This window comes from Acanthochromis polyacanthus, chromosome 4 (assembly GCF_021347895.1).
Source record: "Acanthochromis polyacanthus isolate Apoly-LR-REF ecotype Palm Island chromosome 4, KAUST_Apoly_ChrSc, whole genome shotgun sequence".
Lineage (NCBI taxonomy): Eukaryota > Metazoa > Chordata > Actinopteri > Pomacentridae > Acanthochromis > Acanthochromis polyacanthus.
In genome coordinates, this window is record NC_067116.1 from 7004008 (window position 1) to 7020958 (window position 16951).

Consider the following 16951-nt stretch of genomic DNA (forward strand, 5'->3'; position numbering starts at 1 on the left):
TGTGTCTGAGCTTTTACAATGGATTTGAGAGGATTTTTAGGAATATTGTGAAGTTTTTCTGACCCCAAATGTGTAACTTTAACACTGGTTTGCTTTTTTATTCCCCAGATCTCTGCTTCATTTCTCTCTATCTTGTTTTTCTTCACTAACTTTAACTTCAATTGTTCCGTTTTCAGCCTCTTAGATTCCTGGACGTAGAGGAGGAAAGTCATTAAAGCATAATGGGAGCCGTCGCTGCTCCTCTGAGCTTCTTTTAAGCCTCGTTTTAAGCCTCGGTAATTGATAGTGGCCGAGCCGTGATCCTGAACTTCCTCCACATGTGATGGTGGAGTCGGGTTTGGACACGTATTGACAGCTGGGAGGCCTGAAGGGCTGCGAGTACAATCAGTGATCTCACTTCTGGATTTAACCGAACGCTGAGGGTTCCCACTGATGGTTTATTATTAACTCGTTATTAGCATCATGTCGTGTTTTTATAAGACTTTTCCTCATGTTTTACGCCAGCCTGGGCGATAAAACTGCAGCAGCAAGCAGCAGAATACTAGCCTAGCCACGCTAGACAACCCACAGCAACGAATTTAATTCTCTGCCAGGGTGGGTCTAGTTACCCTCCATAAGGCTCGAGGCTGGATTCTCCTAAAACTGGCGGGACCAATCACCATGAAGTGTAGAGTCAGAGGCGTGACGATTCTGACAGAAACAACCGGCGCACAATAAACAGTTATCTTTTGACTCGGCTTTGGTCACATCCCTTAAAGATTTGAAGCTAAAATTCAACTTGAAAGATAAACAAAGGACGGCACTGAAGTGTTTCATTGAGAAGAAAGACGTATTTGGACTTATGCCGACGGGATATGGCAAATCCTGAATATACCAGTTGGCTCCGTGGCTCCGCTGGTTGGGAAGCTAATGGGACTTAGCCACAATCCGCCGGTGCTCTCGGAACTACGTCAGCCTATTCATTGCGTTGATTGGTTGTATACCTACCCAATTGCTGCAGAGGGATTTGATAGACAACCTTTTAGCCCGCCTCCCTCCCTGTCGAGCGTTCCTAGACCCTTGTGCCGTCAGAAACATGGGTGTAGCATGGCTAGGCTAGCAGAATACAGAAAGAGAGTCAGTTTGTCCTTAGTTTGGTGCAATAATGAACAAAAAAATGCAAATTGTGAATTAATTCCCCAGTTTCTTTGTAGAATTAGATTTTAAAAAATCAAGATTTAGACTTATAAAACATATATTCAAAAGACGTTTATCCCGGAATTGTGCAAAAAATAAGAGAAATTAAGCTTTAACTGTCTTTAGCTTAAATATAGCTTTAGACTATGCTCTTAAATCTAATATAATTGTTAACATTTCCTCATTGATTCTTGATAATGAATCAATCAAGCAATGTAGTTTTAAAGGAATGTATTGGAGTAGGAGCAACAATACACAATATAATAAAACAGGCTAAGAAAAATGTAAAAATACATTTTTAATATAACTAAATGACAGCAGACTGTAGTCTTTATTTTCAGACTGAATCTGGACTTTTTGAAAATATTTTGGATTTTGTCGCCATTTTAACTTAAATGTTAGAGAACGCATACAGGAAATATTTCAGAGCAGATGGCGATTAAAATCAGTTATTAGTGTTGGACAGTTCACCAATGCTGCTGCTAAAAACACGAGATAAGATCAAACTTTATTCATCCAGAAGGAAATTCCTACCCCAGATATTAAATTATTAAAGAAATTAAAGAATTAACAAAATGACATAACATAAAAAAATTTTAAATTAGAGTGGCTAAAAAGTAGAAAAGCAGCACGTTTTAAGCATAAGTAAACTATAATAAGGCTGTAATACTACAGTAAAAGGTAATTCTAGTAATTATAGTGAGGTAATAATTCATATGACACATGAAAAATTAAACGAAAAGGAAATTACATCTGCAGTGTTGTACATGAAAGTGAAATTTTGCAATAGATAATGAAATATTACACCTGAGAAATGACAAAAACGAGACAAAAAAGTTCGGAAGTGACAATGAAATGGACAAATGACTAAAAAGAGACAAAAAGTGAAACAAAACGACAACACAGGTGAGACAAAAAAAACACAGAAAATGACAAACCGATGCACAAAACGAAGAATAAAGGAAAACACAAAACGACAAGAATAAGACAAAAAGTACAAGCGAGACAAAAAGGAAACAAAAAAAAGGCCAAAAAAGGAAAACAACAACAAAAGCACGACAAAATTTTGGAAAAATAGACAAACAATACAAACAAGATAAAACACCAAATAAAGCAAAACACAAAATGACTAAAAGAGACAAAAAACTACAAAAACAAGACAAAATCTTACAAACATGAGACACAAAATGGCACAAGAACAATGAGCAATCTAGTATTTTACTTTATGAACAAAACAACTTGTCATTAAATAGAAATTATTTTAAATTTATAGTTTTACTAATTTACAATCTGCAATTAATGTCTGCTCTGGAATTCACTATTCACAAAATATTCATACAAAACCAACTGTGGAAGTTAATCTGAGCTGCTACACGTGTAAATTCCAGTCAAGCTCAATGCTCCACTGTTATTGATTAGTTAGCATTTATATAAATTAGTATTTAGCTCTAAAATATCACTGATGCTATTAGAAAACTCCTCTTTTGTTCATTTGTGTGCCTGTTTTTGTTTTCCACCTTTAAATAGAACACATTTCCTTCCTCAGGTCTTCAGGATTCTGCAGATCGACGCGTTTTCATTCTTTTTTCTGCTCCTCTCTATCATTATATTTGCATTTTTACATCACATCTTCCCTCCCAGAAGCCGTCTAGTTTTTTATATAAATTATTTTTGTATAAACTTTCATTCTGACGCCCAGATGTTTTCCTTCCAGCAGCAGCAGAAAGGCGTCTCTCCGCGGATGCTGAAGTCTCTGGTCAGCAGAGGACATCCAGAGTTTTCCTCCAACAGACAACAAGACGCTCACGAGTTCCTGCTGCACATCATCAACCTGGTGGAGGTCGGTGGAGCTTCGTTTACGTCCACGTTTTTAATGTGTTCCAGTAGGAAGTTTACATTTAGCTGCAGAAATGTGACCAACCGTAGCTTTAAAGGATGTAAATGTAATGATTCATGGTACAAATATCGATGACCCGCGTCAGATTTTCAGAAATAAACAGTTAATGTATATTTAGGAACATTCAGCTGCATGTGAATGTTTATATGTAGGATGCTCATTTTAACTCTTTAGTGGTATTTAGTGGAAGATAATTCCAGTTAGTGCTAAAAACATGGAAGTAGAGGTGAGTTTTCTGCTCCGTCCTTTTTACAAACCTGATGCTGGAGGGCTCCATGCGACCTCCGACCCACAGACTGTTTTTGTCTCCTGGGTCTGTTCGTTCACATGAGCTCTTTCTCAACAGGATATTTTTAGCTGGCTGCTATCTGTTACACAGGGAGGCCAGATAATGCTTCCTGTTCTGATACGAACTAAAACCCGACACTTCCTCTGCCTCACGCTGCCGACTTCAACAAAACACACCGACCAGAACCTGAAAACCAGCAGCCAGCCTCGGTTTTCTACATTTTTCCTGCCATCTATGCAAACCTTTAGAGGTTTTTTTTCATCTTGAATAATCAGAAACCTTCTGCTAAACCAAATCTGGTTTATTTAAAACTTTAATAGGATCAACAGTGTGGGACCTTCGTCAAAATCCTTGGTCGTCCATACAGCAAATTACGGATGACCAACTCCTGCCAAATCCAAATTTTTGGTAGTCCGTACAAATTTCTGGTCGTCCGTAATTCGCGGCGGTTTTTTTTTTAGTTGAAGCAAAAAATAAAATTGATTAAAAAGTCACTTTTTTAAAATCTTATAGCTTGTGTAACTTTATCTCCACATAGTTAGCACAAAGTCTCTTAGTTAGCACAAAAACATCACAAAAATGTCATACCAAAAAAGTCCTAAGACCACATCATCCCTGAGAATATTTCTTGATAACAAAACCCAAGCGTCTGCCCTAATAACCTGTGTGATCCAAACTGAGACCTGTGTGGAGATGTGGGAATCGAACCTCCAAACATCGAATAATAAGAAAAATCGGAAATGAAACTCTTCATTATCCATTATAGCCCCCTCTGTACTGTCATTCAATGATCGAAGCGAGACCCCTAAGGAAAGTTGGGAACCGAAGCAATAAATATAAATAAATGTTTAGAGTCGGAATCGACATCGCTCAACATCCACACGAACCCCAACCGGAAACTGAAACCGGCGCGAAAGCGATGCGCAATGACACAAGATGGCGGCCTCCTGCAGGTTGAGAACTGAGAAGTTATTCGTTGTTTTGAATTGGTAAGAAATCATTACCTCCGCCAGGAGGTTATGCAATCACCGGAGTTTGTGTGTGTGTGTGTGTGTGTGTGTGTGTGTCTGTGTGTCTGTGTGTGTGTCTGTGTGTGTGTCTGTGTGTGTGTCTGTGTGTGTGTTTGTTTGTCTGTTAACAGCATAACTCAAAAAGTCATGGACGGATTTTCACCAAATTTTTACAGGATGTCCGGAAGAGCAAAAGTAACAATCGATTAGATTTTGGAGGTGATCCGGATCACCGTCTGGATCCAGGATTTTTTTGAAGGTCGAAGGACAATTCCGAGGGATGGCCGCTAGGCTCTCAATTGTACAGACAGAGGTCGTCGGATCGATCCCAAACTGTTAAAACTAAATTAAATCCGTCCTTTACGTTTTGGGTTATGCTGTTAACCATAGGCGTCAGTTTAGGGGGGGGCGGTGGGGACGTGTCCCCCCCACTTTTTGTCAGGGGTCATTTTGTCTCCACCACATTCAAATTCTTCACATGTAAGCCGTTGTAAACCCAGTTATTTTCAGTAGTAAAGAAAATTCCGACGCTCCTGAACGCACCATCCGCACTCGGCTGAGAGTTGCACAGACACGCAGCACACCTTCGTGAGGTTAAAAAAAAAACGCGCAGATGCTAAATTTGCGCCTGTGCCAAGTGGAAGCTCCGATCAGAGGCGTGCAGGGGCAAAATTTCGGCCCGGGAGAATTAGTACTATAGCGGCCCACAGACTTCTCTACCTGCATGTACTGATAGCTCGACAGCTTGAGCTTCCGCTTTTGGTGCGGTGGTTGTGAGTTTGAGCCCAGCTTGTGGCATTTTGCCGCCGTTCTTCGACATTTTCTCAAAGTGCTGTGGTCTCCATCCCCCCCACTTTTAAAAACAAACTGATGCCCTTGCTGTTAACAGACAGACAGACAGACAAACAAACTCCGATTGGTCATCTGTACAATTGAGCGATGGCCTGGCGGAGGTCTGCACTCTCCGAGTGCTTTTCTAGTTTAATATGTCTTTCTGAGCGGCGGTCGTCCGGGCGGACAAGCAAGAATGTAGATATCGTAATGACGAGTTGTCCGGCCGAGTTTCAGGTCGCTACGGACGAGCGGACGAGCGGACGAGCGCGAAGGTCCCACACTGGATCAACTCTGGATATTTAAAATGATATCTGTGAAGTTTTAGATTCACATATAATTTTTTTTCAAATCACCCATCGACCCACTCTCTGCAGGTTTATTCTCACATTGAAATCTGAGGCTGTTTGAGTGACATCTGAGGAGTTATTTCAGATAAAAACACGAAAATGTCACTGTTATTTCTCATCATGTCAGTGATTAATGTCTGTAAACTCTCATCCATCCTGAAAATACAAATACAACTGCACTGTTAGGGATTGTGCAGTTTCTGCTGAATGTGGAAGTCTGGTTGGGTGTGTCTGAAATGTGTGTTTTTTTAGTATATATTTTATATTATGTGATTTTTATTAACATTTTTAATGATTTTTTATTCATTTACTTTTTAAAAATCACATTTGACCGAAGTTTTTTTTTGCACGCTGAAATTTGAGGCTGTTTGAACAACAGAAAAAAAAAGTGAATTTTTCACTGATATTTCTCATCATGTGATTGATTCTGAACCGACAGCAGCCATTGTTGGTTTTCCCACATTTTTCCTGTCATCTGTACAAACTTTCAGGGCTTTTTCTCCTCAAATCATCAGGAAACCTGTTCTCAACCACATCTGATTTGTTTGAAATTTATCATGAAAAATTCCATCACTGTGACATATAAATATTAACAAGAACAACAAAAATCATAATTCAGAAATTATGAGAAATAACAGAGAAAATCTGAGGTCTTTATCTTTAATAGTTCTTCAGAAATGATTGTTCCAACGGCCTCAAATTTCAGTGTGTGGAAAAAACCTGCAGAAAGTGGGTCAGGTGTGATGTTTTTAACAGGTTATACCTCAAAAGTGTTTGATATATGAACAGAGAAATTCACAGATATCCTTTTAAATATCCGTGTTTTTTGCTATAAAAATTTCACATGCATCAGGCGTGGTTGTGCAGAAGGTTCCTGATGATTTGAGATGGAAAAAAAACTAAGAGTTTGCATAAATAAAAAGAAAAGTGTAGAAAATATGACAACGGATGCTGTTAGAATCTGGCCAGTTCAGAATCAATGAGAGAAAACAGTAAAAAATTAACTTTCATCTTTAATAGTTGTTGAGATATTGTCGTTGAAACATAAACTCAGATTTCAACGCCTGCAGAAAGTGAGTCAACGGAGGATTTTTTAACAAGTTGTACCTCAGAAAGTGTTTGATAAACAAAGCTACAATTTCACAGTGATCCTTATAAATATCCATAGTTTATGCTCTTAAAAGTTCAGACAAATCAGTGGTTGAGCAGAAGGCTGAGAAGAGTTTGAACAGATAACAGGAAAAGCATGAAAAAACCAAGCAGATGATGCTGAAATCTGGTCGGTTCAGAATCAATGATGTGACGAGAAAAAACTGAGAAAATTTCAGGTTTTTATCTTTCATAATTCCTGAAATGTTGTTGCTCCAACAGCTTGAAATGTCAGCGTGTGGAAAAACCTGCAGAAAGTGATATTATAACAAGTTACACCTCAGAAAGCTGAAATATCACAACTATCCTTACTAATATCCATGCTTTTCCTCTAAAAAATTAAGACAAATCAGGTGTGTTTGAGCAGAAGGTTGCTGATGATTTGAGATGAAAAAGCCCTGAAAATCTGTACAGATACCAGGTAAAATGTGGAAAACCAACAGTGGCTGCTGTTAGGATCTGGTCAGATCTGAATCAGCGACATGATGAGAAGAACAGAGAAAATTTCATGTTTTTATCTGTAATAATTCCTGAGATGTTGTTCAAACAGCATCAAATTTCAAAAAGCCTGCAGAAAGTGGGTCAACAGGTGATTCAGAAACAAGTTTTACCTCAGAAAGTGTTTGATTTCACGACAATCTTTATATTTATACATATTTTTTGCTATAAAACTCAGAGATCATTGAGCAGAAATGGAGATGATTTAAACTGAACTCTTAAACTCTCCTTGGGTCCTCCAGCTGTCTGAACTACATACTGACTCCAGACTTGGATGAACCGTCAGCAACATTTTCCTCAGACTGTGTCACCCCACATACTTGGCCCGGGTTAAATTCGGGCTCGTATATTTCCGTGGCTCCTTAGAATAGACGGCTGATCTGCAGCATGCAAACCTTCATCAGAGCCTCCGAATAAAACGCAGCGAGAACCTCGATCATGATTAATGTGCTCCGAAGAGACGCAGCAGAGGAGGACGCTAACTGATCAGCTCCTACATGAAACAGCTGAACGTCTGTATGCAGCAGCGTTGGGTTCACACCAGCAGATCATAATAGATCTGCAGTTTAAATGGCAGGCTGTCATGTTTGTGATAAATCTCTAACCTCTTTCTAAGATTATACTGCAATATAAGTTGCTCTATTTCAAGTAAAACTGTTGAGGATTTGATTTATGGAATGTTTTAGTGAACTTTTGACTTTCAAGACTCAAAGAATGACAAATGTTCATTGTTTCTTCTATAAAAAGCAGCGTTTGGATCACAAGACAGAAAATCTGACTGACTCTTCACATGAATGACGCTTGTTTGAAACATTTGTGCAAAGAAAACAGAATTTTGTTTCTTTCACATTGCGGAAAAATGTAAATTTATCAGCCGTCAGCCACGTTACTTTTCAATATTAACTCTTAATCCTCTGAGCGTTTTTAGCTCCAGTCACATTTTAACTCACTGTAGGTTTGATTTTTACTGCAATAAAAAGTCCTGAACCTTTAAGGAAACAGAACTATGAAGGAGAGAGAACTCAAAATGTCTTCTGACAGTTAAAATGACAGAAATCCTAAACATTTTTTAAAATTAATTATTGTGCAAAAATGTTAAAAAACCTGGAATCAACGTACATTTTTAAAAGTTCCATGTCCGTCTGATATCTGATGACTCATTCTGTGTTTTTAGTTCCTGGTTCTGATAAATGGTATAAGTTGAACTCAGAAATGTCTTCTGTGTAGTTTGACACAGAATGACAGAAATTATAAGAAAAAAAAACTTTTTTTAATCATTTATTTTGCAAAGATTACATCAAAACTTGAAACCTGAATATTTTACGACTTACTTTTTTTTCCGTGCTTTTTTACTTGCAGTTCAGCCAAAAAATCCCTGATTTTTTGTCACATCACTGTTGGTCACAGCTGAGCCACTAATACCTTCATGGTTGCACCAAAGAGTGCAGAATTTTTAGATTTTTGCAGAATCTTTTTAGTGCAAACAGTGTTTTTTTTTTTTTTTTAGCAATTTTATAAATCAAACATGTAGAATAAAGTCATTTTGATGAAATGTCTCATCCTTACTTCACGGACCATCTGAAATCTGACGTTTTATTCAGTTTTACGGTTTCAGGATCTGATAAATGTTATAATTCATCACCTGACAGCGGGTTTGTCAGTTCAGATGTTATTAAAACCATGTCTGATAACTCTGAATGTTGTTTCTGCAGAGGAACAGCGCAGGATCAGAGAACCCGAGCGACGTTTTCCGTTTCCTGGTGGAGGAGCGAGTTCAGTGCTGCCAGACCCGTCGGGTTCGTTACACTCAGCGGGTGGACTGCTGCATCCAGCTGCCGGCTCCCATCGAGGCGGCCACTAACCGAGGTAAACGACACACACACACACACACACACACACACACACACACACATGTTTGTTTTTCTATACCGGTGGGGACTTACCATTGACTCCCATTCATATCTAACTCCTAACCCTAACCCTAACCCTAACCTTAACCATCACCAAATCAATGCCTAACCCTAAACAAACGTTTTTGCACTTTTACATTTTTTATTAACAACAATATGGCCAAGAAAACGGTGTTGCCACCCGTGGGGACCTCATTTTAGGTCCCCACCGTGAGACAAGTCCCCACCTTTATAGCAAATAGTCAGGTCAAAGTCCCCACCGGTATAGCAGAAACAAGTATACACACACACACACACACACACACACACACACACACACACACACACACACACACACACACACACACACACACACACACACACACAGCTGCGTCACTCTGAGCTCAGGTGGAGAATCAGCAGGTTCCTGAATGATCGAGGACGTGTTTGCCTTTAAAACTGTCTGATTGTGGAATCATAAATATGACATTAGAGTTATTATGCATTCAAGGCTTTGCATTATGTTATGTAACAAATCAAAGGGTCATTTGACATAATAGGAGCCTTGAAAATTTACCCAGAATGCACTTCTTAAAGTTTTCTCCAGCCACATATCATCACATTCCTGCCTCTGTGCATCACTGTCAGGTCTATGCATACACTGTGGTTCTACTGGTCGGAACAGACACAAAACAGCCACAAAGAGACACAAAACTACCCTTAAAGTTCACCCAGAATGCACTTTTTAAAGTTTTCTCTGATGACTTATCAGAAAACAGATAAATCATAACAAAACACAGATTTAGTCTTTAGATTATGACACATGGAGTGGATGTTAAATTGATTTGATTGCAGTTTTTAACAGAACTCAAATGTGTTTTTCAATCCTGAAAGCTTCATGTGTTTATCTATTGCACTGTCGAACTTCTGAGACTCAGAAATAAAGGAAAAAATAAGAAAGCTTGAAATTTCAAGCCACCTCTATGTAGTTTGAGGGCCTGTAATTCTGAAAATATTCATAGTATGAAAGTAAAACCTTGCAGGGACTCATTAAATATGCTTATTGTAGACAAACAATGAGATGTTTCTGAGGAGGTCCTGGTTGGTTTTTCATTAAATGTAGATAGATAAATGTGGAGAAGATGAGGCTCTTTGTGATCTTAAATCCTACATTTACACCTTAAACTGAATTTTGACCATATAGAACAGTGTAGAGGAATTAAATCTTTGTCTTTGGGTCACCAGAGGAGCTGCTGGCGTACGAAGCCAAGCGTAAGGAGGCCGAGGAGAACATGAGGGCTCCTCCAGAACCGGTCAGAGCTCGGATCCCGTTCACTGCCTGCCTGCAGGCCTTCACAGAGCCCGAAAACGTCCCCGACTTCTGGAGCTCAGCGCTGCAGGCCAAGTCAGCCGGAGTCAAGTGAGCACCTGGAGGGCCTCATCCACACCTAGAGCTCATGATCAGCCCAAACCTGCTGCATTTACCAGCTGGTTGTTGTTGTTTTCTTGCAGAACTTCCCGTTTCACTTCGTTCCCAGAATACCTGATTGTGCAGGTCAAGAAGTTCACATTCGGGGTCGACTGGGTGCCCAAAAAACTAGGTAAGAAGCCAGTGAAATGAATGATTGCTGGGCTTTAAAGAGTCTTTTATTGCCCCAGCAGGGATGTGAGTCTTTATTTGAAGTGTTGCTGTAAATGTCCAGCAGAGGGAGCCACCAAACTGTAATTTAAGAAGACGTACAGGTGAAGCTGCTGAAAATATTCCTCAGGAACAGCTTCACCTGCAGTTTTGACCACATAATCATCAACTGTTGTCTGTAATCTTTTTCGTATCTGTAAAGAAGTTTAACATTTAGCTGGTTTTGTGATGAAAAGAGCGACTCAACTTAATGAATCGCTTCAGTTGCTGAAACACAACTAAATTAAGTTTATTCAAATTAATTCTACTAATCTGGTGTAAGTTGCATTGACTTTAATTATTTCATTATTTTCAAATAAACTATTTGTATTGATGCAGCTTTATGTTAAGCAAAGTCAACTTGAAGTTTCCAAAATTATAAAAAAAATTAAATAAAATGATAAAAATATTGAAATATAAATCTCAAACGTAACTTTAGCAGACACTGGGTTACAGCAGAAAATTTATAGAAACTGTGGCATCAGATGCACAATGCTAACGGAGCTGTAAACCTCATTTTGGCACTTTTTTTTTTTTTTGCAATTTTGCAGTAGTTTAAAGGAAAAAAGTGTTATTTGAGTCTGCAAAATCCACAAAAGTAAACTGCCTTCAACAATGTAGAAAGATGAATGAGACTTATGTTTTTTACAGTGTTTACAGTTCAAATTCACTGCTTTAGTTTCATTTATTCGCTAAAAATTATATTCTCTCTTTGAAATGTCCTCTTTTGTCGTATTTGTTTCCTCTACAGTTCCTCTAACACACAAACTTTACTGTTTGGAATAAGTAAATTAAAGTTCTCACGGCAATTGTATTGAGTTTCATCAACTTGAATTTGTTTTAAACCAATTAATGCAAAAAAATTAGTTTAAATAAGTCACAATGCAACTATTATGTCAACACGGGCCATCGAAATAATGTTTGAAATTTAAAATATATATTTAAATTAATAAATTAGACTCATGCAGTTAATTAAGTGTTCAGAATAAATCTTTGTGATGACTTTTTACAGTGTAGAAATTCAAATATGTGCGTATCAGCAGCTTCAGATGCAGAAACTCCATTTATTCCAGCAAAATCAAGAGTTTAAATCGTGATGTGAGATCACCAAACATTTGTCTCTGTTCTGGTGCAGACTTGGCCATAGACGTTCCAGACTTCCTGGATCTGAACCGGCTCCGAGCCACCGGGCTGCAGGCCGGTGAAGAGGAGCTGCCGGACCTCATGCCTCCCATCGTGTTACCTGAAGACACCAGAGGTACGACGAGCACGACGCCATCCAGAACACTTTGAAGTAGAAGTCAGACAGAATGCATGAACTGTACTCCTGCACCTTCTCAGAGCTTAAGTTTAGTTATTTGTTATTTAGGAAAAATAATAGAATTCATAGAGGTCTAGATGTTCATAGAGGTCTAGATGTTGTTATTATATGTGCAGAGTTACAAGCTGCTTCCGTGTTGTCTTCATGTTAAATTTACACACATATGAGGTTTATTGTGTACATTCATGATGCTGTAGCAGTACAGACTGGAAACCAAATTTACATATATTTACTTTTCGACAAATCACAGCAAAGGTCACTTTTAGACACTTTTAATGTCATATATAGCTGCATATTTATTTCCATGAACAAACAGTGACGCAAACACTTGGTTCTGCTCCAGATTTATTGTTTTTTTTCTTCTCCTGGTCTCCATGAATCACCTACGCTGGCCTACAGGCGTCTTAGTCGTCATGCTTGAATTCTTGGCAACATAAAGATGCAAAACTGCTCTCTACTTAACTACTGCAGGCAGTTTTGGCCCATTTTTTAAAATTTCACAGTCCTGCTATTAATTCTAAAGGGCACTGAGTTCCCTGAGCGGCTGAGCTTTTGTTCTCCGTCTAGATAGCTGGATGGGTTTTGTTCGCTGCGTTTTACAGACTCCAGACGGTTTGGTTCACGCAGAAACAGGAAGTACCTTAACGCTGTTAACGCTGTTACCTGACGTCCTCTTCGGCAGGTGTCGGGTGTTTTCTTTTGTCAAACGATGCGTGAAATAGTCTCTAATATGATATTCTGCTCAAAGCCACCAAAGTTCCCTGTTCGGGGCGTATTGAGTGGCGTCCCGGGGGGAAGGCATGCTCAATCAATTACTGCAGAGTTGTTGTGTTCACAGTGTGGCTAAGCCTAATAAGTTCTAATGATTTCACCAGATCCCCTTGTAATGCACTTCACTGGGCTCTGGGAATAAAAGCTGCTGCAACATTCTGGTTTTAGAGCTCAAGGAGACATTTTTGCAGCTTTTCTAGAAACTTTCTTTAGACTATTTCCAGTATAAATACAGTTTAATGCAGCTTTTTTGTTTTCCTGTCCTCCCAAAGCCTGAAAACTTCCTCTCCTTCTGTTAGTCTGATGCAGAATTCTGGAAATGTGTTCCAGTTATTTGTTGTTTTGGGACCAGAAACCAGGTCTTGAGGCTCTAACATCGGTAGAATTTGATGTAAGGAAAGTCTGACAAGACATGTTTCCAGTTTTCAATATTTCATGAACTTTTGAGGCTCTAAACATCAGTAGAAATTGATGTGTGAGACCATTTTTTTGCTATGTTGACATGAAATCTGTCCAAACTTATCAATCAAATTTTATTTCTCTAGTCAGGTTTATTCAAAATATGATGGAAGATTGTCCAAAATGACAAGAATGGATCATTATTAGCTCTGGAAAGTGCAAAACTTTCCAAAAATACAGTCGTTAGGGGAAATTTCACCAACTTTTGAGACTCTAGCATCAGTAGAATTGGATGTGTGACCATTTTTTTGCTATTTTGAAATTGAAATCTGTCCAAATTTAGTCAAATTTGTCCAAAATATGTCGAAGATTGTCCAAAATGACAAGATTGGATCCTTAGCCTTAGCCTTCGAAAATCACAAAAAAATTTCATCGAGGGTGGTGGTGTGTCCCCAGAAAATTCCTGTAAATGTCTCTATATATGGATGTTTCCATGTTTTCTACTGAAATGCAGTCTTTGATCGACATTTCACCAACTTTTGAGGCTCTGACATCAGTAGAATCTGATGTGTGGAAACTTTGACAAGACAAGGTTCCAGTTTTTCGATCTTTTGACTTCAATCTGGTCCACAATTGGTGAGCTTTGTCCAAAATGACAGGAATGGATAATTACTGGTCCTTGAAAGTGGAATAAAAGCAAAATTTTAAACCAGAGTGGTTTTGTGTTCCCAGAAAGTCCCTGTAAATGTATATTCATATGGATGGATCCATATTTCTGTCAAATATTTTAGCTGCATTTTGCAAATTTCATGTTTTCACATCTGGAAACTTACCTAAGAAGCTACTTTAAGGGCTAAGTATATCCAGAAATAAGACTCCTACAGCCAGGGCACTTGGTCAGGAGAAAACCTAAATAATTTCCAGCAGATATAAATGACTAAACAGCTCCAGCAAATGCCAAACTTGTAATTATTTGTCCTTGAAAATGGCACAATTTGTAAATGAGGTTGGTATTTGAGCCCCAGAAACTCTATCTAAGTGTATGTATAATGGATGGATCCATATTGCTACTAAACATACAGTCTTTGGTTGACATTTCACTAACTTTAGAGGCTTGTTTTTGCATTTTTGACTTGAAGTCTGGTCAAAATGGGACAAATGTGTCCAAAATGACTCTAAATTGTGCAGATTTTTAGATGAGGGCGTTACTGGCGTCTCTGAAAGCTCCCCTCCTTTTGTTTGCCTCCTCTCTGACTCCTTCTTCTGCTTCATGTTGTAAAGTTCAGCTGCATCCAGCTATCAGTGTCCTCCTTAATATTTCAGCAGATGTGAAGCACAGAGTGCCTCAGACTGTTTCAAGCTCCAAACACAGGCACGCATCCAAAGAGCAATTTCACTGTCTGAGAGCAGTTTTAGTCGCCTTAAACATGGAGAAACTCTGGTCATTTTTGCAAAGTAGTTTATCCGGCTGCATTTTAGCATGAAGAGGACGAAGCTGTAAGATTGAATTTGTTTGAGTATTTACCAGCTGTTTCAGGCCTCTAAAGACATTGAAATCTGCTCTTTTTTGAGCTAAAACTACATTTGATTGGCAGTTTTACATATCTACACCTGAGATTTATGCAGAACAACGTGTGAATGTTTATTATATGCAGTAATTTTGAGGCGTTTAAGTAAATTTGAATCTCTCAGACCTGCTTTTCCACAGACAGGAGGTTAAAATAGATTTTCCAGCTTCGGTCAAATGTTAGAAGAAAAGAGGTCAGAGGGAATAATGTGCAGTTTTCAGGTTTATTTAGCTCACGTTTCAGTGATGAGGTTTGTTATCTGCAGTGATTCAGAGCCTCTCATTGATCACAAACAAATGTGTTTTCCTGCTCGCTGCCTGCAGCACATTAGTCCTCATCGGTCAGTTCATCATCTCAGGCTATTTGGAAAATGGAGGATGAAAGTGTTTTTCTGCCTCCATTTATCTCTCATTTTAATGCACAAAACTAACAATTACAGGCTGCTCTCTGATATACGGTGATAAAAACTGAAAAACTCTGTAATTTTCAATTAAGCCGAACCCACAGTTTACAAAGAGCCGTGATCTGTTTTTCTGATTTTCTTAATGCGGAGGCGAAGGAGATTCAATGAACAGAACAGCGAGACAAAAACAAACTGCAGCTGACTTTACTGGGTCGGAGCTTCATTGCAAATACATAACCAGCTAAAAATGGCTGCAGAAGACGCAGTCAGGTGGAGTTTTATTTACAAAAAGACACAAAAAAAGCCTCCGCAGAACACGACAACAACACCAACAGTCTCCCTCGTGTCACTGCATCCGTGTGGGTTAAATAATAATGTTTTCCAGATTAGCGGAATCAAACACCGACAGGATTTCTTTGTCCAGAAAAGCACCGTCGGGAAGCCGCTGCGTGTTTGATATTAGCAGGACTCTGTGAAGTTGTGATTGCAGTGTTTGGGAGCAGCAGGAGTCGATCAATCTCCTCGCTGCAGGAGTCCTCAGGCCTCACCAGCAGCGTTTTCTCACTGGAAGAGGGTCAGGATGTTTCTGGAGTAAAATGTTTCAGGTGAACGGCACATAAAGGCATGAAATCCTGGTTTGGAATGCTGCTGCAGACTGTTGTTTCATGTACTTCCTGTTTGCCTCTTTACTATATACCCCCAGACAGTAAAGGTGCAAATGTCAAGTACTCTAAAATGGAAATATTAGTTGGATTAGCGACTTAGCATCGTCTGCAGGGACCCAGATATGTTTGACGTATCGTATATTGGACTTTTTGAGCATTTTATGTTTTTCTTAACCCTCGTGTCATCCTGCGGGTCTAACTGACCCGTTTTAAAGTTTGAAAATGTGGAAAAAATACATTTTCACAGTGAAAATTCACACTGACGTCCACATTTTCAACATTTTGGGGAAATTTTTGAACATTTATTGGTGGAAAAAACAAATATTAAACAAAATGTTTAAGAACATTGACAAAAAAATCAACCAAAATCCAACGAAATTTGCTAGATTTTGTTTGATTTTTTTTTGTGAATGTTCTTAAAGCAAATAGAAGTTTTACTGATATATGTGGAATCACTTTAGATATTTTTAGGATTTTTTATGGGGAAGAGTTTTCCTCATATTTTGAAAATATGTACAAGAATTTTCTTAACAAATTTGAGGGATTTTTTTTATTAAACTTTTTAGGGAATCTTTGAAGGAATTACTTTAATCTTCTTCCTGAAGGTTTTGCAAATTTTCTGAAATTTGGGGATTTTTTTTGCTGAATTTTTTTCAGACAAGGAAACAATATTTTTTGTGCCTGTAAATGAAGACAACAGGAGGGTTAATGTGCATTTTTACTTTCTGCAAAGTTTTTGCTTATCTGTCTGTATTTTTGTTGGTGGTAACTTTACTCATTCTGCTGTAACAACCAAATTCCTCGATTTTCTATTCTATATCCAGGCTTTCTGTGTGTTAGCCAGCTGAACAGACCCTAAAATCCCAATCAAAGATACTAATTAGTAATTGACTAATTCATAATGTATGTATCCTTCATGAGAGTCTGCATGTCCTCCCATTTACCACTTAACCAATAGTACTATAATAATACTTCAGGTTGTTTTAATGAAGGGCAGCAAAGTAAATTAAAGTTTATTACTGTAAAAAGCAGCACTGTTACTGCAAATGATTCAAGA

General features: G+C 38.4%; 1 protein-coding gene across 6 annotated transcripts in view; it reads left to right on the forward strand.

The window, feature by feature from the left end:
- Nucleotides 1-16951, forward strand: part of usp13 (ubiquitin specific peptidase 13) — a 60304-nt gene that overhangs the window by 24251 nt on the left and 19102 nt on the right. For 3 of the 6 annotated variants that reach the window (XM_051946998.1, XM_022198057.2, XM_051946999.1), the window contains exons 11-15: nt 2891-3016; nt 8913-9066; nt 10335-10509; nt 10602-10690; nt 11903-12025. In XM_051946998.1, coding sequence (XP_051802958.1) covers nt 2891-3016; nt 8913-9066; nt 10335-10509; nt 10602-10690; nt 11903-12025 — 667 coding nt within the window. The remainder of the gene's footprint in view (nt 1-2890; nt 3017-8912; nt 9067-10334; nt 10510-10601; nt 10691-11902; nt 12026-16951) is intronic. The other 3 variants (XM_022198056.2, XM_022198058.2, XM_022198059.2) reach the window with 1 other exon arrangement.